This window comes from Callithrix jacchus, chromosome 7 (genome assembly GCF_049354715.1).
Source record: "Callithrix jacchus isolate 240 chromosome 7, calJac240_pri, whole genome shotgun sequence".
Lineage (NCBI taxonomy): Eukaryota > Metazoa > Chordata > Mammalia > Primates > Cebidae > Callithrix > Callithrix jacchus.
The window spans coordinates 54,517,276-54,540,299 of NC_133508.1; the positions used below are offsets into that span (position 1 = coordinate 54,517,276).

General features: G+C 54.3%; 1 protein-coding gene across 28 annotated transcripts in view; it reads left to right on the top strand.

The window, feature by feature from the left end:
• Positions 1–23,024, top strand: part of ARHGEF10L (Rho guanine nucleotide exchange factor 10 like) — a 182,888-nt gene that overhangs the window by 113,005 nt on the left and 46,859 nt on the right. For 15 of the 28 annotated variants that reach the window (XM_078330509.1, XM_078330514.1, XM_078330511.1 and 12 more), the window contains 7 exons: positions 1,248–1,393; positions 3,566–3,580; positions 3,836–4,017; positions 6,578–6,693; positions 7,227–7,354; positions 8,852–8,952; positions 17,124–17,245. In XM_078330509.1, the coding sequence (XP_078186635.1) occupies positions 1,248–1,393; positions 3,566–3,580; positions 3,836–4,017; positions 6,578–6,693; positions 7,227–7,354; positions 8,852–8,952; positions 17,124–17,245 (810 nt within the window). The remainder of the gene's footprint in view (positions 1–1,247; positions 1,394–3,565; positions 3,581–3,835; positions 4,018–6,577; positions 6,694–7,226; positions 7,355–8,851; positions 8,953–17,123; positions 17,246–23,024) is intronic. The other 13 variants (XM_078330518.1, XM_035307923.3, XM_035307927.3 and 10 more) reach the window with 1 other exon arrangement.

Here is a 23,024-nt window from a genome sequence, read left to right on the forward strand (position 1 = left end):
CTGTCTTCTTCTGTCTGAGGAGGCCCGGGGTGATCTGTCCTTTTCTCTCTGGGGAGGCTTGGGGTGATCTGTCTTTTGCTCTCTAGGGAGGCTCAGGGTGATCTGTCTTTTTCTCTCTGGGGAGGCCCGGGGTGATCTGTCCTTTTTCCAAACAAAATGGGGAAGGAAGGGGAGAGTAATGGTTGTTGTCACAGTCACGGGTTTTGGGAATGAATTTTGCTGCATATCCTTCTTTCTCCCTAGAAGAAATCCCATTAGTAAAAAAGATGTTTTCCCAGGGGGTCCCTGGATGGGTTAGTGGCCCTGACACTAGTAGCGGGGTCTTGACATCCAGCCTTAGGTTGGCAAACACGTGCTCGGATGCCTGGGGTATGAAAGTCTTTGTCTTGAGAGGGTGGCGTTATTGACCAGCAGGTTTGTTCCAACTCCATCATGAGGCCACCTAAGAGGTGAGATGGGCCAAGGCTTTCAGCAGGCCAGGATGCGGGCTGGGTTCCCCTGGCAAGGCCATGCCTGCTCCACCATGAAGACTATCGCGGACAGTGGCTGTCTGTGGAGCACACATGCAGAGCTGGCTCTCAGCCATGACTTGTGCCGTCACATGTGGCCAGTGCACAGAAGGGCCCTATGCTTGCTTTCCTGTTCTGCTGTGGCCATCTTGGAATTCACAGTCACTTTTGGACAAGAATCACCGGTTTTGGGAATGAACTTTCATTTTGCACTGGACCCCGAGAATGGTGTAGCCAGACCTAGTCATATGTTCATTACCTTGTGTGATCTGAGCAGTAGAGGTGACTGTCCCCACTTGGTAGCTAAGTAAACTGAGGCTTGGACATGTGAAGTGAGCTCCCTGAGGGCTTCACAGCAGGAGTGGGAATGGGGGCAAAGCCACTTCTGTAACCCCAGAGCTGTGTCCTTGACAATGGCAATCAGACAGGACCCACAGATAGGGCTGGCAATGGCTGGCTCACCTGAGAAGGGGGCGCTGGCTGCTGGGCCCACGTGGGTACTGGTGAATTCTCAGGCTCCCCAAGGCCTCTCCAGAGAGGAGACCCCATCATGTGGTCCTCTGGCCTTCCTCCCCAGTGCATCTTGTTACCCTGGGATGGAGGGAGTAGCACCACCTCCTTCTTTGCCTCTCCCAGCCTCAGTCTCCCTTTCTGAACCATGGGAGAGTTCTGGGTCTCTGGCACAGTAAAGCCACTGGGCCATGATGCTGATGCTGACCTTCCCTGCCCCTCCCCCAGCTGTTGACCTCTGGCCAGCGGCAGCTGCTTCTGTGTGAGACGCTGACAGAGACAGTGTATGGTGACCGAGGGCAGCTAATCAAGTCCAAGGAGCGTCGGGTCTTCCTGCTCAATGACATGCTTGTCTGTGCCAACATCAACTTCAAGTAAGCAGGCCTGGGCTGGGGCTGGGTTGGAGGGGGCAATCACCCCTCCCTGGAGACCCCACCCCGTCCTACTCCAGCCTCTCGGCTGGCTGCTCTGTGGTGGGACCCCATGTAAGCTTGGCTTAGGCCTCCAGTATTCCTCTCCCATCCCTCTTGTCCTGTCATGCCACTGGTCCCCAATGCCAGGAAGTACCTAGAGCAGTCATTGGGGACAGTGCTCAGCCTTGGTCACACAGCTGTCCACAGTACAGGGTTGTCTGTTCTGAAACTCTGCAGCTGGTGACTACATGGTGGTTTTGGCCACAGCGAAATTCAAGATGTTCTTTCCTGCGTTCACCTCGGCTCCCTGTGGCTTTAACTCAGATCTGTTTTGCTCCAGACTGATTGCAGAATTTCTCAAGGGGAGTCTTTGTCTTTCCCCCACAGATCAGAGCGTCACCATCGGCCCACAGGAGACTGGTTTCCTGGTTCTGGGCCAGGGGTTGTGGAAATGCCCAGAGCCTGGCTGCTGGGCTGTGCCTGAGAGCTGGAGCCCTGGTGTGGAGAGAGGGTGAGGCTTTAGGCCAGAACCTAAAAATGTGGCCCATCAGTTGCATTAGGCTTCTGGGCATCTTATGTTTTGCTCATACAGGGAGATCCAGTATTCTGGGGTCTGGCTGCCTGAGGCCATGCGGGGGCCTGGTGCGGGGGCTCAGGCCTTGCTGTTCTCCAGCCTCCCTGCCCAGCCTGGCCCAGTTCACCCCTTCACAACCCCTGCTTGGTCCTACAGGTGTCAGTGATTGGGACCCTCTATCAATTGCTCCCTGAGAGCTCCAGCTGTGGCCTTTGTAGCCAGGCTCTTAAAAGAATCTCTGCTCTTAATATTTGACACTACTTTATTTTATTTTTATTTTTGAGCCTGAGTCTTGCTTGCTCTGTGTCCCATGCTGGAGTGCAGTGGTGTGATCTCGGCTCACTGTAGCCCCCAGCTGACTGCAGCCTCCGCCTCCCAGTTCAAATGATTCTCCTGCCTCAACCCCGCCGAGTGGCTGGGATTACAAGCATCCGCCACCACACCTAGATATATATATACATAGAAAAGTATGTATATATTTTTTGTATTATAAAAATGCAAATAGACATATATTTGTATTTTTAGTAGAGACAGGGTTTCACTGTGTTGGCCAAGCTGGTCTCCATCTCCTGACCTCAGGTGATCTGCCCACCTTGGCCTTCCAAAGTGCTGGGATTACAGGCCTGAGCCACTGTGCCTAGCCTCGAGACCACTTTAAAAAGCATCACAGGAGCAATAGTATGGCCACAATCACCAAGATCCAGGAGGGGAACAATCACCTCGGGTGAATGTGAATCTGAGCATAGCTCTCCCTGCCCCCAGCTGAATCAGTGCCTGCGGAACCTGATCTAGATTCTGTACTGAGTTGGCTTGGGCCTTCCTGTGTTTGGCCACAGAGCAGGTTTGGGGATTTTCCATGGTTACCAATCACAAGTCCTGGAAGGGGACAAGCAGGGCTGTTTGGGAACCTGTGCGCTCACTCACTGTGCCCTGGCTCTGCGCCAGTTCACAGCTCTGAACGAGACCCAGCCCCCGCCTCCAGGAGCTCAGGGCCTGCTTGGGGACTTAGGCAAGGAAGCCTCTGTCACAGATGGGTGTGGGTGGTGCCTGTGGCTGACCCATTCATTCATTCACTCACTCACTCACTCATTCAGGGATGGTAATTCTTCAGTCCCATTTATGTCCTGGGCACTATGCTATGCCAGTGGTATGAGGAAGACCCTCTCTTCTTTCATGTTGCTCTAGCACAAAGTACAAAGTGGGGTGCTAGTAGCCCAGCTTTGGGGAATCAGTTTGGGTGATTTGGGCTGAGTCACTTCAGCATCCTTGTCTGGGATTCATCCAAGCTTCCCAGCAGGGCTGTTGTGAGACTTGGAGATGAAGGAAGGCCCGCTTCTGTCCACACCTGGCTTCCCTGCAGGGCTGTTGTGAGACTCAGAGATGGAGGAAGGCCCGCCTCCATCCACACCTGCCCTCTGATGCCCTCATTCCCCACAGGAGACTGTCCCTCCTTCCATTCCTGATGCCCAGCCCCATGGCCAGCCCCCAGTGGGGTCTCAGGCCCCAGATTAGCCACTCCATTGTAATAACAACCTCCTTTTCCTTGTCTTTTTTCCTAGGCCTGCCAACCACAGGTACGTGGTTCAGGGGACTCTGGGGCTCCAGGGCTCTGGGGGCATGTGATTCTGGATATGGGGCTGGGGCCTGGGCGCCTGGTGCTTCTGACCTGGCAAGGACTCCCTGCTCTGCCTGGCTTGGTTTTGGTCTGAGATTTTGTGCTGCGGCTGCGTGAAGCCTGGCTGAGCTAGTGTGGAGGAGCAGTGCCCTGGGCCAGCCCTGGGTGGGGTGGCTGCAGACTCTCCAGGGCCTCGTCCTCTCTGTCCCAACAGAGGCCAACTGGAGATCAGCAGCCTGGTGCCCCTGGGGCCCAAGTATGTGGTGAAGTGGAACACGGCGCTGCCCCAGGTGCAGGTGGTGGAGGTGGGCCAGGACGGTGGCACCTATGACAAGGACAACGTGCTCATCCAGCACGCAGGTGCCAAGAAGGCCCCCGCCTCAGGGCAGGCCCACAGTGAGTACCCCCTTCCCTGTGCCCTGAGTGCATCACCCTTGCCCTCACCAGCCACCACCTGGGCTGCTTCTACCCAGGCTTGGCCCTGTCTCAGGGACCCCTAAACAGGCTGTTGGGCTTGTCTGGGAAGTTTGTCCTGGTTTTGCGGCCCCACCCTAGACCAAAATGCAGAGCCAAGACCTCACCTTGGTGTGTGCAGGTGTGTCTTCCAACCCACACACTTTGCTCTGCCTCCATGTTGGCCATGACACACCCTGTCCTGCTATGGCAACTGCCTGGCTGCCCTACCTCTCTCCTCCTGTCTGTCCTCTGCCCATCTCCAGGGCTGATTCTTCAAAATGCAGGTCGGTTCAGTGCGTGTCATCCCTGCCCCAGTGGCTTCCTATAGCTGGTCCTGGGGGTGCCCCACCTGCCTCCACCTCACCTCCCACTGCCCCTTTTCTCTGCTGTGGCCACGCTGGCTCTCCGGGTTCCTAGATGGGCCGCGCTGCTTCCCACCAAGTCCTCTCCAGTCTGCCTTTTGCCAAGTACTCTCCTGCCATCTTGTTTTTGTCTCATCTGAGCTTGGCTCAAATGGCACTTCCTTAGAGCAGCCTTTTCTTATGCCCTCCTGCTGGGCCAGGTGGCTCCTCCATGGTCTCGAGACCGCCAGTGCATTTTCCCTTTTATGGATGATTGATTGGTTGACATCTCTCCCCTCAGCCTGGCTGCCCACCTGTCCGGGGAGCCCAGGGCATGGTGGGCATTAATAAGTGTTCCTTGAATGCATGAAGGATGCTAAATTGCAGGGCTAGCAGAAAGGAGCCCTGTGCCCAGGGACATCTTCCACAAGTGAGAAAGGCACCGCAGTTTCACTTCCCTCTCTGTCCACCATCTGACCCAGGAGGTTGCCTTATGGGCTGTCCACAATTCTGGAAATTCTGAGGGAGCGATTATACCACCTACTCTTGCTGTCTGGGTGCTGGGCCGGGGCAGCTGTGCCCACTTCCAGATGCTGTCTCTTTCTGCAGCTCTGTGGGGTAGGAAGAGTCCTCCACCCCATGAGCCTTCCTTAGAGACACCTTCTGCCTTGGCTTGATGGCACCCTCCCTCGCCGCCGCTTGGGGCACAGGCTTCCCTTCTGCTACCCGCGCAGTCTGGCATCCTTCATGCATTCCAGGGATGCTTAGGAGATCCCTCCTTCAGTGACAATGAGGTAACTGTAGCGGCATTCCTCAGAGTCATGAGCTGCAAGACCCCTTCTAAAGGGGCAAGAGAAGTTCTGTGGAACCCTTCATTAAATTATTATTCAAATCTATACAAATGCACAACTCCCTGCAATCAACTCCTTCTGCTTATAGCCCTTGAACCATAAAACCAAAACCAGATCACAAATTGAATAAAAAGAAAGCTACAAAACCATAGCATTCAAATTAACAGCGTTAATGTCATGTGACTGATGGTGTTGTTTTGATGAAAGCAATTTGCTTGCGATGTGGGCGTGGCACAGGCCCTGGTGAGAGGTTCCCCATGTTTGCGTGCCTGTGCCACAGGGTGCCCTGCGGGGATCTGCATTTCCCATGAGCTCCCCGAGTCTGGGCCACTGCAGAACCCCTCTTTGATGCAAGCACGTCGTCCACATCCCAAGCTTGCCGTGCTCTTTGCTTGTTACCCAGTGACCTTTCAGGTGCCATAGTCCATGGAAGCCTTGATACCAGGCAGCAGAGCATGGCTTTAAACTCACTCCATGTGGGTGACTCAGGATGTGCACCTGTTTTTCACATAATTATCTAAACGAAGACCCCAAATAAGGCTTTTCTTCTACTCTCCTGGGGTTTCATAAGACCTCAGCATGCAAAACCATGGCCTAGAGAATACAGTTCAAATGCCTAGCCCAGCATTCAAGGCCTTCCCCATCTGGTCCTCCCGGACCCTCCTACTTTTTCTCTAGCTGCTGCCACCTACCCCCATCTCACCCTTACTCCATTTGTATCATCACCAGGGATCTGGGCCCCCTCACCCCATCACTGTCCCACCACCCTGATCTCTTTCTCCCCACCATCTCCTACCACCCACCACGTTAACTGACTGCTCCTTCACCACTCGTCCTGCCCAGGTTTTAAGTTCCAGAAGAGTGGGAACCCTGTCTGTCTTGTGTGCTGCTGTCTCTCCAGTCTAGCATGGAACCTGGCACACGATGGGCTCTCAGGATGCCTTTGAACAACTTGCTGGTCATGGCTGCCTCAAGCCACAGTGCCTTTGCACATGCTCTTGTCTTTCTCTCTCGGCAGTGCTCACCACACTCACTTCCAGTCCCAGAGAGGCTTCTCGTCTCTCCCAGGCACACCTTGCTTTTGGTCTTGTGGTCCCATATAGCCCTTTGTACAGACTGACTATGGCCTGGATCTCAGGCGTTAGACTTCATCCGTGAAAGGATCTGGCTTCCCAGCTAGTCTGGGAGCTCCGTCAGGGCAGGAACCAGATAACGTCACTTTCTGGTTCTTTTCTGTTGTGAGCAGATGCTTGGCTTCTTGTTAGCGCCTTTTCCACCTGAGCCTGAGTTGATCTCTTCTCTGCCCAGATAAAGTGTACCTCGGCCCCCCGCGCCTCTTCCAGGAGCTTCAGGACCTGCAGAAGGACCTGGCTGTGGTGGAGCAGATCACACTTCTCGTCAGCACGCTGCACGGCACCTACCAGGTACGTGGCCTGAGCTCCCTGCTGTGGGCAGTACATAGATTCAGAAGCCGAGTAGGGAGAGGTTCCTCTCCTGGCCCATGCCCCAGATGTGCTCCTGGCTTCTGAGCACCCATAGGCAACCGTCGCTGCTGAAGCTGTGTGTCCCTACCTGGAAATCTCGTGTGTGGCCCCTGGTTCGGGTGCAATCTCTGATTCAGGTTGAGTGGATCCTGGCTGTGGGGCCTTTGTTCTCTGCACAGTGGTCATTCGGTCATGTGGCCCCTTCCTGGGCCTCTGCACAGTCTGGAGGGGAAGCTGGCTGGGACAGTGCATCCCTGTCAGAGGAGGGCTGCCAGGTGGCATCTGAGCCCAGGGCTAGGAAGCCTGGGGCATGGCGAGTTGGCCCTGCCTGAGGCTAAATGTGCCGTCTCAGCGAGGCTCCGGGGCTCCTTCTATTCCTCTTCCCCTGGGTGCTGTGATTCCTATAGGCTCTGATGTGGCTTCTGGGGAGCCAATGGGCTGTGTGGTGACCTCATTGGCCTCCCGAACCCTAGAACCTGAACATGACTGTGGCTCAAGACTGGTGCCTGGCCCTGCAGAGGCTGATGCGGGTGAAGGAGGAAGAGATCCACTCAGCTAACAAGTGCCGCCTCAGGCTCCTGCTTCCTGGGAAACCCGACAAGTGAGAGAAGGGGGTCTTGGAGGGAGGGTTGCTGCCTCTGCTGTGCTACCAGAGGAGCAGGGGATCTGGAGAGGGTACCTGCAGCCCTCTTGTCAGGATGCCGTGATAGGAGTGGATACATAGGCGTTGAGGGCCATGTCTGGGATAGCACCTGGCGTGTAGTAGTTGCTCATGAAAATATTGTGGAATGAATGAATGAATGAATGAATGAACACCCTGTTCATATCCTGGATAAGCCCAGCCCACTGTTAGGATACTCAGACACTCTGCCACTGGTCAGTTCCATTTGCACTGTGTCCTTTTCAGTCACACAGTCTATTTAGGTCCCCGGGCCAGGCCCTGAGTTTCCTGTCTTTGGACCCAGCCTCCCCGCAGCACCACCTCATCCCCAAAATGCCCACCACAGGAGTGGTGCACAGTAGACCCCAACTGAGGTTTGTGGAATTGATGATAGACATAGCTGCTTGTTCCGGCAGAGACAGGGAAATATATCTTTCTGGTCCTCCTGAGGCTTTGTAAGGTGGGTCTTCTTATTTCCATTTTACAGATGAGGAAGGTAAGGCTCAGAGAGTTGCAGGAGAGGCTGAAGGCCACATTGTGAGAAGCAGAGCTGGGTTCCGATGGGGTCTGACTCTGAAGCCCAGGCCAGTGCAATGAGTGGGCTCAGTGCCCAGGTTTTGGCCTCCAGGGTGGAGTGAAGGTGGAGACAGAGTATCACAAGCACAGTGGCTGCAAGGAAGAGAAGGTTGGAGCACTGTTGTTTGAGACAGGACCATGCTGAGGGTGAGCCTCAACAGCTTTGAATCTGCCACCTCCCTGCCAAGTGATCTGCCTATCTCCCTTCTCCTGTCTCCCTTCTGTCTGCCTCCCATTCTCCATGTGCACCCTAGAGGCTTGGGACACTGCCCTGCCCACCCCTCAAAGGGCTGGGAAGGCCCCCACTGTTCCAAGCTGAGAGGACAGTGTGGTGACCACAGCAACCTCTGGTTGCTGTCCCAAGCTGGTGTCCAACCCCATTCATTCATTTCTTCATTCATCATTCATTCATTCATGTGTCCACTCAGCAAACATTTAATGAGCAACTACCCCATGCCAGGTGCTGGGAACAGACCCAAGTGAGACCCATTCCTCCCTCCAGAGGCACGTGGTCAGACACGTAAGGTGTCTAAGGCCTGTGGACAGCTGACCACTGACCAGGTGGAGTTGCAGGCTGCAGAGGCTCTGCCGGGCACAAAGCCAGAGGCTCCTGGAGCCAGACTGGGGAGTGTGGCTCGGCCACTCTGGCCAGGTACCTCCCTCGGGGCCATTGTGGGTGGAGGAATCAGGGGATCGAGACTTTGCCAAGCCACTGGCCTCTTTGGCCACGTTTTGGGGATGCTGTGACCAGACCTCCCTGATCTCTGGGGTACGTGGGTTGGAGGAAGTACTACATGACAGCCAGGGGAGCCTTGCCCTTGTGAGGGCACTCACACATCCACCCTCCCCTTCTCACCGCAGGTCCGGCCGCCCCATCAGCTTCATGGTGGTTTTCATCACCCCCAACCCCCTGAGCAAGATTTCCTGGGTCAACAGGTTACATTTGGCCAAAATTGGACTCCGTGAGTATAGCTCCGAGGCAGAGTGCCTCGGAGGGTAAGGATGCGGAGAGGGGAGGTTTGGGGTGTGTGAGGGTACAGTGGGTGTTCAGGGTCAGTTGGGGGCAGGGAGGCTCCCAAGTGGGAGGGAGGCGGTATGGTAGAGAAACAGCTGGAGCCAGAGCCCTGAGTCCTGAGGCTCTGCTTTGTGACCCTGGACAAATCACTTCCCCTCTCCGAGCCTCAGTTTCCCCAGCTAGGAATTGATGGAACTCAACAGAAAGTAAATTAGTGGTTGCCAGGGACCTGGGAGGAGAGGGGAATGGAGAATGACTGCTAAGGGGTTCTTGGGTGGGAGTGATGAAAACATTCTAAAATTAGATGTTGGTGGTTGCTCAACTCTGCAACTACACCAAAAATCAGTGACATGTGCTTTTTTTTTTTGAGACAGAGTCTTATTCTGCTGCCCAGGCTGGAGTGCAATGGCGTGATCTCAGCTCACTGCAACCTCCACCTCCCGGGTTCAAGCAATTCTCCTGCCTCAGCCTCCTGAGTAGCTGGGATTACAGGCACTTGCCACAATACTCTGCTATTTTTTTTTTTTTTTTTTTAGTAGAGATAGGGTTTCACCATGTTGGCCAGGATGGTCTTGATCACCTGACCTTGTGATCCACCCTCCTTGGCCTCCCAAAGTGCTGGGATTACAGGCATGAGCCATGATGCCCGGTCTAAACGTGTGCACTTTAAAAGCGTGCATTTTATGGTAACTGAATTATATTTCAATAAAGCTGTTACCCAGAAAAATGGTGCAGGTGGGACTATACTGACTCTCAAAGACCAAAGACCTCTTTACCATATTTTTCTTCCTGTGCACGCCATGATATGAATACACATATACTTGGATATTTACACGCACTTTTCTGAGCATTTTATATGCATCTTTTTCATCAAACATTCACAGTAGTCCTAAGAGTTAGTCTGTTGAGAATCTCTTTTCCATTGAGGATTCTGAGGCTCAGAGAGGTGCCGGGACTTGCCTGAGGTCACACAGCAGGAAGCGGCAGATCTGGGCTGCCTCCAAAGCCCAGTCTCCAGCCCATTCATTCTACTTCCTTGGCTTGGCGAGAGGCTGTCTGCAGACTGCATTCATTAGTCATAATTACTTTACTTGTCCATGGTTTGAGTTGATAGAGGCCTACGTCCCCTCCAGGCCGAGCTGTCATTCGCTCTCTGCACCACAGTTCCCATTTGCCGATGCCAGCCAATAGCAAGACATTTTTTTTGGTTTTTGTTTCTGATGTGATCTTTTTATAGAGAAGCATACATTTCCAATAGGGTTCAAAACATTTCTGGAAAGAAGTCAGGACCTTTGGCCTGGTATGGTGGCTAACGCCTATAATCCCGGCACTTTGGGAGGCTGAGACAGGTGTTCAGCACCCCCTGGTTTCATGGCGAAACCGTGTCTCTACTAAAAATACAATTGCTTGAACCCAGGAAGCGGAGGTTGCAGTGGGCCGAGACTGTACCATTGTACTCCAGCCTGAGTCATACAGTGAGACTCTGTCTCAAAAAAAAAAAAAAGAAAAGAAATTAGGACCTTGTCCTAATTTGTCACTGATGGTTTTCATTAATAAAAAACTATTTATTGAGACTCTACATAATTTTGGGCATGGGGGAAAGAATAATGACAAAAACAGTGATGCCTGTTCTCAAGGAACTTAGATTTATGAAGGGCAGGTGGACATCAAATGGGGAGCAGATCTGCAAGGAGGGGTGTGCTGTGCAGGGTACAGAGCTAGGCTGGGGCTGCCATCTGGGGGACCCCCGAGGCTTTGCCAAGATCTGGGCAGAGTGATCTGGGCATGGGGGCAGCAAGTGCAGAGGCCCCAAGTTCGGGACAAAGGGAAGCCCAGAGCGGCCAGCCCTGGAGGATGACGGGGAGAGTGGTAGGTGGATGGGTGCATTGGGGTGGGTTTTCTGGGAAGCCGGGGAGAGCCATATGGGATTTGTTCTGGATAGTGTTCCAATCCGATTCTCATTTAAGTGGGTCACTCTGGCTGCTGTGTGGAGAGGGCATGGGTAGGGCAGGTGTGGAGGTGGAGGGGAATGGGGAGGGGTTGCCTGCAGAGGAGCCTGGACCAGAGGCTTTGACTCAGCCCATCCCTTCTTGGACCCAGCGCTGATATTGCTCTGGTCTCAGCTGGATGTTTCTGGGTAACTAGGAGGCCTTTAGAGGGTGTAGACAGGGTTTTAAGCAGAAGTTGCCCTGTCCCTGGCAAAAGACTTTGGGAATTCAGGCCCTCAGAAAGGCTAACGTGGCTACCCCGCCCCTTGGGCCATGTGCTCCCCTCCCAACTCCATGCACGACTTCCATCCTGGGAAGTGTCCCCCAAGCCCCATGTACACACCTGCTTTAAAAGCAGATGAATCTCCTGTTTGAACCACACATGCTTTAGCTGGGTGGGGCTTGGTGCTGGAGAGTCGGGAGACTGCGATTCAGGCAGCCCCAGCTCTCGGCAGCCTGTGAAGACGCTGGGCTGCCTTATCTCCACACAGCTTCACTGCAGCAAAAGTTTTAATGGAAGGAGAGTCATTTGAAATCTTATTTGAATGCCTGGGTTCCCCTGGGGCTTGAATAATTTGTTTCTTTTATTTTGCCAGTATTTTTTTTTAATCTGCAGTGCCTGGTTTGGGAGGGGATGATAATATGAGCCCGTTAGAAACAGAATATGTTAAAAACATTTATTCACACAGGATGTTATTCATTTATTTTATTTTCTGTACCTTCCTCCTTCCCTGACTACAGTGTGTCAGGATCATAATCTGAAGACTGAGAAAGGAGAGGGATGCAGTGTGGGACCTGGTATCTGGGAGAGGGGACCACCTCTGCCCTTCAGAGGGGCAGGGAGCTCTGGGGAATCTGGGGACCCAGTTCAAATCCCAGCATGGCCGGCATCATGCTCTGTGGTCCTGGGAAGGGCAGACTCCATCCCGAGACCCAGTTTTTCCATTTGTAACTTGGACTAGGTCTCCAAGGGCCCTGTGGCAATCTTAGGCACACAGGAAGGGTTGAGAAGCAGTAAGTGGTGATCCTCAGTGCCATGGGAAATGGAGCCAGACCATGTGGGTTCCCTTCCAAGCTCCGCCACTGACCAGCTCTGTCATCCCAGCAAACTAACTCTGAGATGCCTTGGATTTTCCACCAGAAAATGGGGAAAATGCCAGTGCCTCCTGCATGGGGCTCTCGTGAAAATGTGGGGAGATGGTGGATGGGAATACCTAGATAGCCAGCACTTGGCACACAGGAGCTGTGAGAGAGGCTCCTAGGACAGGGGTGTCTGCATCTTAGATGAGGAATGGCCTTTCTGAGGTCACACACACAATTCATATAGGGCCTCTTTCTACCAGCTAGGTTCTTGTTAATAAAACTCCAGAACAGGGTTGTAGATGGAAGGTCCCAGAGAAGGAAGAGGTAAGGCAAGCGGCTCCCTGAGTTCCCTTCCTGGAGCCTTCCCCTCACCACCTGCTCTGCTCACAAATCTACATTGCCCTCCCTGGGTGGAGCTCCTTCCACCCATGGCGCTCCTCATTCCCACCTCTCAAGGGGACATGGGCCTGGCAGGCCATGGGCTAATGCCAGACTCACAGGGATATATCCGGGTGGCCCAAGGCAGCAAGCCTGAATGCGGGGCTGTGCCCTCCCTTGCCGCCTCTCACTTGGTTTAGTTTTCCGGCCCGTGTCGTCACACTGACGCCAGTGTTCCTTGCAATCATGACTCCAGCTGCTGGGTCCTGAGCACAGCCCTGGCAGTGTGCAAAGTGTGTTCTAGACCCTGCCATGTTCTAGACCCTCACCCCTGTCCCACAGGATGGTGGTGGAATCTGCCCATACCTTGCAGCTGGGAGGGATGGGTCTGCTCTCCAGGAGTGGGGGCGAGGCCATGGCCTTGGAGCCCGACCCTTTACCCCAGCTGGGAGACTGTGCCACTTGTCTGGCCTCCCTGGACACCATTGCCCTCTGCAGGGGACAGGTGGTTGGATGAGATGCCTGCTGAGGTCTGGCCCAGCCTGACATCTGTGGCTATGGCCAGAAGCATCTCCGTGGTGCTGGGGAGGTGTGAGCAGCATCTGGAAGGTGGCCTTAAGTTTGGGAAGCTCAAGGAGAGCAGTAAAGGCACAATGCTGGGACTGAGCCCAGTAGGAGTCTGGGAGGCAGGTCAGGCTGGAGAAGCAGGGCAGGGCCCATGATGGGCTCAGCTGCCCTCAGGGATAGCAGCGGTTAGACCATGAGCAGCAAGGACAGTGACCATCATGGCTGCTACTTCCTGAGTGCTTGGTGTCTGCTAGGCATGATGTATATCATTTCCAGTGCTCACAACTCCAGATGGATGGACTTCTTTCCCCATTTTCTAGTTGAGGCCTCACGCTCAGAGAGGGTAAGTACCTGGCTCAGTGTCACACAGCAAGTTGGAGGCTGAGGTGTGATCTGCCCGGGCTCATCTAGCAGACCAGAGGGGGTTGTTCTGAGGGAACTGGGGGAGCTGTAACCCTGGAGCTGCTCCCTGTGTCCCACGGGGGCTCTCAGGCCCAGGAGGTGCTGGCAAACAGAGCCAGGTGCTAAATAAGCCCCCACTTAGCATCAATTGGAAATCACGGCTCTGCCATCGGTGCCAGTTCTTAATGTCACTTATCCCAAGCAGGCTTTCAATTTTCAGCGACAGCAGCCTTCTAATTTGGTCTCCGCCACTCTGGTTTTGTGACGGGAACAATGGCAGTGGCAGATGGGGAACAGTGACTCCATTTTCTTATAACGTCCCCAGCCTCAGGCAGGGAAGGCACCATCTGGAAGGAGAAGGTCAGATCATTAAAAAAATACATACGAGTAAATTGCCAGGACTTGATGAGCTGTGGGTGTTCAGGGAGGAAAGAGAGGAGATGAGCTTGGGTGCCCTGGTGATGGGGCTGGGGTGGGGAGATGCTTGTCTGCCCACCTCCTGCAGGCTATGGGGTGAGGAACCGGGGGTCCAGACCAGAGCTCTTGTCTGGTAGAGGTAAGGGTCTACTTGACTGTAACTTCCTTGAGAGCAGGGACAAGCTCTCAAATCAGGCCTATCTTTATTTGCTGCCCAGGGGCTTGTCCAAGAGGCAGCGTGGTGAGCCCTGGCACACTGGGAGAGGCTAGGAGCGCCGTGCTGCCCCGGGGCGAGCTGTGTCGCAAGGCGCCCTGGTGGGTTCATTCCTTGGCGCCTGAGCCCTTCCCCTGCTTCCCCCTTTCCTCTGCTGGCCAGCGTGGAATACAGATGGAAGTACCTGCCTCCGGTGATGGCTGTGAGGATGCAGTGAGGCAGTGTGGAAATTGTGAGGTACAGGGCCTGTAGAGGGATCTGTTAGGGCAATGCATGCCCCGTGCAGTCGTGCCCTTTCCCTGAGGGTCTCTCATGTTGGCCTTTCCTCCCTGCTGGCAGGGATCAGGGCTTCATGACTCTGTTCCCAGGGCCCAGAAGGGTAGAGGGCCCGACATGGAGGATGCCTCTTGACCCATTTCAAGAATGAGTTCGCCACTCAGTGACTCAGGCCGGAGGGTGTGAGCCGCTGGGTGCTGGCGCCTTCATGTTGTCATGCCTGACATTTGCGAATGTCTTTCTCTTCTCAAATAGCATCCTCACCTGCCCCCTCATTCTAGCTCTTCTAGAGCTAGGTGCCAGCATTCAGATGCCACCTCTCCTGGGCAGTGATGGCATAGGTGCTGCCCTCAGGGTAGCCCTTCCTCACCTATGTCCAGCCCGTCTCTCTGACCCAGCAGGATCTCTTTGATGAAAGCGAGTCAGATGAACGTTCATGTCATGGGTACATCTGACAAACCTGGAAAATGACGCTCTGAGAAGAGACTTTTTGTTTCCGCTTCCAGATGTATCGATGGTCTGTGGTGGGTCCAGCCCTGCGTGAGTGGGTTGGGTGAGGTGTAGAAGGTTTTGGCCTTCACAGAACACCAGCAGAGTGGGGAGCCCCTACTTCCACGTGTGCACACATGCACACACGAACAAAGAAGAGCCACGCGGGTGGAGGAGCAGGGAGTAGCTGTGAGAGGCGTGATGCCTTCCGATGGGCTGAGACGGCAGGTGGTGGAGGCCAGGGCAGGGGACATGGGCAGTGCAGGCCTCTCTGAGAAGGAGGGGAGTCACAGAGCTAGTCCTGGGGAGCTGAGGGACAGTGTTCCGGGCAGAGGGAACCTCCGGGCCCGTCCTGGTGAGGTTGCTGAGCACAGTCCAGCACAGTGGAACCGGTGCAGAGGGAGGAGCCTGGGGAGGGAAGGGGCCTTCACAGCTCTTCCAGAAGAGTTAGGATCTTATTCTGGGTAGACTGGGACTCCATTGATGTTTCTGAGCAGGGGAACGATGAAGTCAGGTGTAAGTTTTAGCAGGATGGGCCTGGCTGCTGAGTGAGGATGCTGTAGTGTCAGGGGGCCCCAGTGTGGCCAATGGGCACTCTCAGGCTGAGCTGGCCCCTCCTAGGGCAGGGGCAGGCTGGCCATAGGTCCCGGCTTCCTCTGTCATGGAGGAGTGCGTGGGGTGGGGAGGCTGCATCACAGTGGTTCCCTCTGTGACCTGCCCATGTGGCTCCGGCGCTCTGGGTGCTCCTCAGCTTGGGGTCACTGCATCAAGTGGCCTCTTCCTCCGGCTGCCTGAGGCGGAGCTACTCCAGCATCTGTGCCCACAGGCCGTTGTGACAGGGCATCGATGGGCGGGGTTGCTGAAGGCTGCCTAGGTTAGTGCAGAAAACTCAGACTTGGGTGTCAGATGCAGGCCTGGATCTGGGTGCTGCCCTCTAGCCATGGCTGTGGCCTGGCCCTGTCACTTAATCCCTGAGTGCCAGTGTCATCCTTTATAGAGTGAAGATAACGATTCGGACTGTGCTCAGCGATTGTAAAGACTAAGCCAGGGAAGAGGCAGTGGCACTCAGTATGGTGCCTGATGTGTGGGCGCACAGTAGGTCTTCATCATGCCCGCCCCTGCTGTGGCTTCCTGGAAGGGAGTCCTCTTAGGGAGTGGAAGGAAGGAGGGGCTCCCTCACAAAGAGAATTCTTCAGGACAGACAGTGGTTTATTCCTCCCTCCCTCCCTCCCTCCTTCCTTCTCTCCCTCCTTTCATTCATTCTTTCCAGCGATGTTTTCTGAGCACTCGTTATGTACCTTGCAGTGTGTCGGGTGTCAGGGGACAGTGGTGGCTGAGACAGTGCAGACCCCCACTGACTACAGCTTTGAGATTAGAGACTTATGGGAATGGACCACAGACAAGTCGATAAGCAAGATGATCTTAGATCATCATGCAGGCTGTGAGGAAAGTAAGATGGAGTCTTTAGAGCGATTCCTGAGAGAAGGAGGCCACTGCAGGAGTCAGGGTGGTCAGGGAGGACGTCTCAGAGGAGGGGGCACGTGAGCAGAGTTCTGAGCCGTGGAAAGGAGCCTCCACAGAGAACGAGGTTTAGCAGATGCTCTTTAGCATGGTGGTCTCCCATGGTGAGTCCTGGGTCTGGGATGGGGGTGGGCATCTGTGCTTGTAACAGGTCCCTGGGAGCTTTGAGGCACAGCTGGGCTGGGTAAACTGGAGGCAGGTGGCTTCCTAATTTCAGGGTAGTCTTGAAGGAAGCAGGAATGTGATTCTCCGGCATTCCCATCGCCATCACAGCAAGTGTGAGGGCCTCTTGTCCTCTGCTCATTCATGGTCTGCCTCCTACTCTGCAACAGAAATTCAAGGTGACAGGGGCCTGGACTCTGTTCAGCATCTTTATGTATTTTTTAAAAAAACCCTTTCACACCTATTATTTTATTTGCTCCTCACAACAAACACAGGACGAAGACATTTCTAGCATTCCTATTTTCTAGGCAAAGAAATCGAGGCTCAAAGAGTTGGGGTGACTTGCACAGGGAGTCACCCAGCTCCTGCAGGCTGTGGGGTGTTTAGCAGTAGGGAGGTCAAGCTGGGACCTTCAGTTTCTCAACTCCCTTACTGAGACCCTGGCCATAGCATCTCTCCCGAGGCTGGATTTCATCTCAGTCCAGCAGGCGTAGGGTGGGGAGTGACTGGGTGGGGCCAGGCTTCTGGGGCAGTGGCTGCCTTGGGCTTGGAGGGCTCCTCATGGCCCGGTTGGTCCTTGGATTCTGACCAGCTCTACCCACCTCCTTCCTCTTGCTGTAGGGGAGGAGAACCAGCCAGGCTGGCTATGCCCAGATGAGGACAAGAAGAGCAAAGCCCCGTTCTGGTGCCCAATCCTGGCCTGCTGCATCCCTGCCTTCTCCTCCCGGGCGCTCAGCCTGCAGGTGAGTGGAGCGGATCTTGCTGAGCCGACCTTGAAGGTGGCTGCGGCTCCCCCTCGCCTGGGAGAACCAGAGTTTCCAGGGAGCACCCACAGCAGGGAAGGCTCAGGTTCCAGTTGCGGCTTCTAAATTCTTACTGACAGGGTTGGTCAAACCTTTTTGTTGCTTTGGGAATCAGCTTTCCCACCAAAAAAATGGGGTTGAATGACCACTGTGGGTCCAGTGCATGGAAAATTTCCTTATTTTGGGATAGTAAGCAGCAGTGATCTCTTCTGTTGATGGCATGGCTACAGATCATGCCGAAGTGGCTGTGCCAGACACTGGGTTGTGTGCTTTGTGGTCCGCCAGGTGGGAGCTAGCTTTGGCACAGGGATTGTCCTCATGATGGGACGCTCCAGCGCCATCAGGCCTCATGCATCTTGGGCACCGGCTGTGTCCCCCCATTGCTTTCCTGCCATTCTCTTATTTTAATATCTATAAGAACCTCATGAGTAGATGTTCCTCTATCTGTTTCATAGATAAGGAAACTACAGCTTAGACAGGTGCCATGATTTTCCTAAAAGGACACAGGTAGTAAGAATTTGAACCTTGACCTGCCTGATCACAACCCCTAGGGTCTTAACCACGAGGCCATTCGGCCTCCACGAGTTACCGGCCTTCAAACCCTGTCCTAGCTCGCCCTCTGTCTGGAGCAACTGCTGCCTCCCCTTTCCGAGGGAGATGAGGTCATCTCAGCTTCAGGGATGGGAGCACCAGCTGGGGACCCAGGCCTAGACTGGTGAGCCACAAGAGAGGTGCCGATTGGGCTGTAGCTCGGGGATCTAAACAGCTGAAAGAACAAACCCTTGAGATGTGAGTTTATTTGTTCACTTGTTCATTCTGCATGTAATTTGTTGAGCACCTATTGTGTGCTAGATCCTGGGGATACAGTGGTGACTAAGACATACAAGATTCGAACCCTTGTGTAGCTTTGAATCCTAGCAGAGAGAGAGAGAGAGAGAGGCAAAAACCCAGCAAACTAAAGGAAATAGAAGAGAGTGAGGTGAGTAATAAAGACATCAGGGCCTGCTCTGAGATGCTTTAAAACTCGAACACCTTGTGGGCCTAAGGGGTGTTGCCCAGAGCCACAGGGGGTCTGTGGCCGGGGTTGCTTAGGCCAAAGCTCACCAGCCCACTGGTTGATGTCTTGACCTACAGTAGATACATGTGTGGGGCCACAGAGTTGGGGTTCAGAGATGTCCTCTTGGAGGAGGTAACATTTAAACTGAGACCGAACAGCAAGAAGGATTCAGCCCAGGGATGGGAACAATATTCCCAGTAGACAAACCCACACAGAGGGTGCAGCAGGAGCAGTGGGGGAAGCCAGGCGAGGCAGGAGGAAAGAGGGCAGGCCCTGAGGTTAGTTGGTGGGTGAGCTGGACCATGCCAGCCTCTCAGGCTGGGTCAGGTGTGGATTTTGTTCTCAGAGCAGTGAAAAGCCTTGGAAACAGATGCTTCCCAAGCTGGAGACTGGCATGATCTGATTTATAGTTTGGATTTTTTGGATCCTTCTGGCTAGTGTGTGAGAGTGAATTGCAGATAAGAATGGATACCGGGCCCAGGTACAGTGGCTCATGCCTGTAATTCCAGCCCTTTGGGAGGCTGAGGTGGAAGGGTCACTTAAATCCAGGAGTTCGAGATCAGCTTGGGGACATAGTGAGATCCCCATCTCTCAAAAAAAAATACAAAAATTAGCTGGGTGTGGTGGTGTGAGCCTGTAGTCCCAGCTACTTGGGAGGCCGAGGTGAGAAGATTGCTTGAGCCCAGGAGGTTGAGGCTGCGGTGAGCTGTGATTGTACCACTGCACTCCAGCCTAGGCAACAGAGTGAGATTCTATAAATAAATAAATAAGAAAGGATATCAGCTGGGTGGGATGGTGGCTCACATCTATAATCCCAGCATTTTGGGAGGCCGAGGCAGGTGGATCACTTGAGGTCAGGAGTTTGAGACCAGCCTGGCCAACATGGTGAAACCCCATCTTTACCAAAAATACAAAAATTAGCTGGGCGTGGTGGTGCAAACTTGTAGTCCCAGCTACTGGAGAGGCTGAGGTGGAAAAATCACTTGAAACCAGGAGGCGGAGGTTGCAGTGAGCCGAAATGGTACCACTGCACTCCAGCCTACCTTGTCTCAGGAAAACAAAAATAAAAAAGAGTGGCTATCAAGGGAGTAGCCCAGAGCTTAGCTCAGGGTCCTGCTGAGATGTGGCAGGACTTGCTGTGGGCAGAGGCCAGGGCTGTGACTGGAGTAAGGCGCCCTTGCCTCGGCACAAAATTTCAGCAGATGTCAAAAATCTCAGTAATCAAGATAAATACTGTTTTAATGCAATGCTTACAAATGATCACACCAGCAAATATCTGCCTGTGGTCTGGCCGCTCTTTCTGTTTCTTGGTACGTAAAGGGCCAGGATTAGGGTGAAGTGAGTGAGCCAAGGTCGTGCAAGTGCAGGGTCAAGTTTGGTCTGTATTTAAAGTCTTATTACTTGTTGCATCCTGTGTTCTCAAGAGACCCAAGGTCCTGGGGGAGACAGAAAAATCCAATGCCCACCATAAAAGCTGCCCAGGGCCAGCCTTTTGCAGGGATGCGCTAAGGCCAAGCTGGCTGCAGACACAGTGGGTCCTGAGACTCCCTGCCTCCAGCCCAAGGCCAACAATTAATACTTATTCATTGTTGATTTTTTGCATTAATATTGATTTTTTTTTGTAGTTGCCTGACTCTATTTTGTGTGTATGTGACTGAGTTTTTGGTGCCCTTTTAAATTTTGCATCCAAGCTGGGTGCCCTGGTCCATCACCCTAGTCCCAGCCCTGGGGGAGGCAGTGGGCAAGGGAGATGGGGACACACTGGGGGTGTGTTGCGGTAGGGCCTGGCTGAAGTGGTGACAGATGGAGTATGCCAGATGGGGGCTTACCTGTGGGCCCCGGGGCCTTGGGCTGGAGGCAGGGAGTCTCAGGACCCACTGTGTCTGCAGCCAGCTTGGCCTTAGCGCATCCCTGCAAAAGGCTGGCCCTGGGCAGCTTTTATGGTGGGCATTGGATTTTTCTGTCTCCCCCAGGACCTTGGGTCTCTTGAGAACACAGGATGCAGGCCAAGCCCTGATAGATCAGATCCCCATGGTGAAGTCACAGACTGGCCAGTGCCACCAAGGCCTCCCCAAAAGAAATCCCCATCCAGGTCGAAAGCCTCTGCCACCTTGAACCTGGGAAACCAGGGTTCATGAACCTCCTCAGTGGGAGCTCTCGGGCCCAGGAACATGTCGCCAGAAGCATCCTCAGTCCTGTTGGACCCGGCTCAGTACCTCCTGAGGAGCACCAGGGCTAGTGTGTGAGTGGGGGGGTGTGAGTGGATCTCTAGAAGCCTGTGGAGCCCCTAGAAGCCAGAGCTGAGCCTGTATGGCCCCACTTGCTAGGCCTCAAATCGCCATCCCAGTCTGCCCGCACCCCACCCCCCCACCAGTTCCGACAAATGTGCCCCATCAGCTCTGTGCTGGCAGCCTGATGGATTAGGGCCTTGGAGTACCAGGGCCCTGTCCAATTACTGCAGAAACAGATGTGAGTGTGTGGACCGCTGCCCAGGCCCCCTGCCAGCCTGCCACGTTTCCAGGTGATCTTGGGGCAGGGGGGTCTCCAGCTCTGGCCTGGTCTCATGACAACCAGTGGCCCATACTCTTTGTCTAGGAAGGGCTTGGGCTGGGCTGAGGAAGTTGCTGGCCACAGTGCGGACAGGGTACTGCTCTTGTACCAGTGGATGAGGGCGTGTTGGGTTCTTTCCTTCAAGGGATGAGAGGAGTTGGGGCAGGAGGCAGGAATAGGTTTCATCTGTGCTGACAGTAGCCCCTGCCCATGCTGGGCCACACCAAGACCTTCTTACTCTAGGGAGTTGGCTAGGATGGTGAAGGAGCAGGGACCACCTGCCTTGGATTTGATCCCAACAGTGTGATATCAGGAATCCTGCCTCAGCTCGTGCTATCTGAAACTGGGGTGGTCACAGCACCTCCCAGACTGGGTCACCATGAGGATTAAAGGCTACGATTCTGGTTGCATGTTTAGCCAGTTGCATGGGGTGTGCTCAGGGCTCAAGAAATGGAAGCAAACACCTGAGGACACCTTGGTCCCCAGAAAGGAGAGGACACCGGAATCCATTCTGCGGCATTTCTGAAGGCCTGACTACTGGGGTGTCAAAGGTTCTTCTTGGACCCCTGGCTCCATCCAAGGGGAGATGCTGTCCCTGCGGGGGTGGCAGGAGGGCAGGGAGGGCTCAGCGCAAACCCGTTCCCCTGACGGTCAGTCTCAGAGCCTGCCTGGGGACAGGGCCTTGGGGATAGGGATGAGAGTGCTGCCTGCTCTGAAATGCTTTAAAACTCAAGCATCTTGGGGGCCTAAAGGGTATAGCCCAGACCCAGAGGGGATCTGTGGCCATAGGCCGAAGCTCACCAGCCCATTTGCTGTGTGTCGACCTTCGCTGACCTCAGCCAGAACTGCTGTTGGCCGTGTACCCTGCTCCTGCTCATCCGGGATCGCTCTACCCCCATCACATTGCTCTGACGAAATGAGCTAATGTGTGTGAAGTGCTAGAATATCCCATGGGAGGCCCTTGGTAAGCCTTAGCAGCTGCAGGGCACTGGGTACCTGGTCCTGGACTGGGGGCTTTACACCTTCCCTCTCCAGTTCCCATGGCCATCCTGAGAGATTTCAGGGTCTCCGCTCTGTGGGTGAGGACCTGATTTGTTCAGTACCATCCAGATAGTAACTGCTGAGCCGGGGCTGGAGCCGGGTTGGCTATACCCAAAGCTGCTTCCCTGCACAGCCTCCCCTCCTCTCTTCTGCATAGGGTGCCTTGACTTCCCAGCTTCCTGGCACCGGCAAGACTTTTAGAGCCAGGGCCTTGCCTGTGAAGGAGCCATATGAGTTTTTTCTATCATCTTTGACCTGGCTCTGTTGACTCATCTGACATCAGGGCCCACTGGAGTTGCCATGGAAATGGCTGAGCCAGGGCTGCCATGCTCCCCTCTCTACCAAGGGAGTGGAGAGAGCATCAGCCCAGCAGAGTTTACACCTTCAGCTAGATGCAGCCACCAGGAAGCAGAGAAGACAGGGAGCCCCGGAGGCCAGGCTTAGCGAAGACCCTGCTCTGAATGTGAGAACCCACTTTTTCAGTAGGCAGAGCTGGGGCCCCCGAGTGCGGAGGCCTCTGGTGTGCAGCTGGGCTTCTGGGGCAGAATTCAACCAGAATAGAAAGAGCCCTGAACCAGGCATTGAAGGTTTGAATTCTAGCCTTGACTCTGCCACTAACATTTTGTGTGACCTTGAGCCAGGCACAGCCCCTTCTGACCTTCAAGTTGGCATCTGCTAAATGAGGAGGCTGGAGGAGGTGACCTCTTAGGGCCCTCGCCCATGGCTGTTAGAAATTTTGTGAGAATATTTTAACAATGGGGCTGGGGCTGGCTGCGGCCTTCAGCACCAGCAGAGGGCAGCAGCTGCCTGGAAAAGGGCCCAGTGGCTGGCTGCATCCTCCCTCCAGCAAGAGCTGTATTCTGTCTCCTCCTCCTTCAGCGTGGCCCTTGAGAGGGCCAGGCCATTTCCTAGAATTGCTGTCCTGGCTAGAGAGAGGGACTGGCCAGGTCTAGCTCAGGAGACAGGCCTCAGAGAGAGGCCACCCAGCATGGGATCTGGGGCAGCTGATTCAGGAGGGGCAAGCGGAATGGTTACTGGTGATAGCGGCAACAGGCTGAGCCCTGGCTTCTG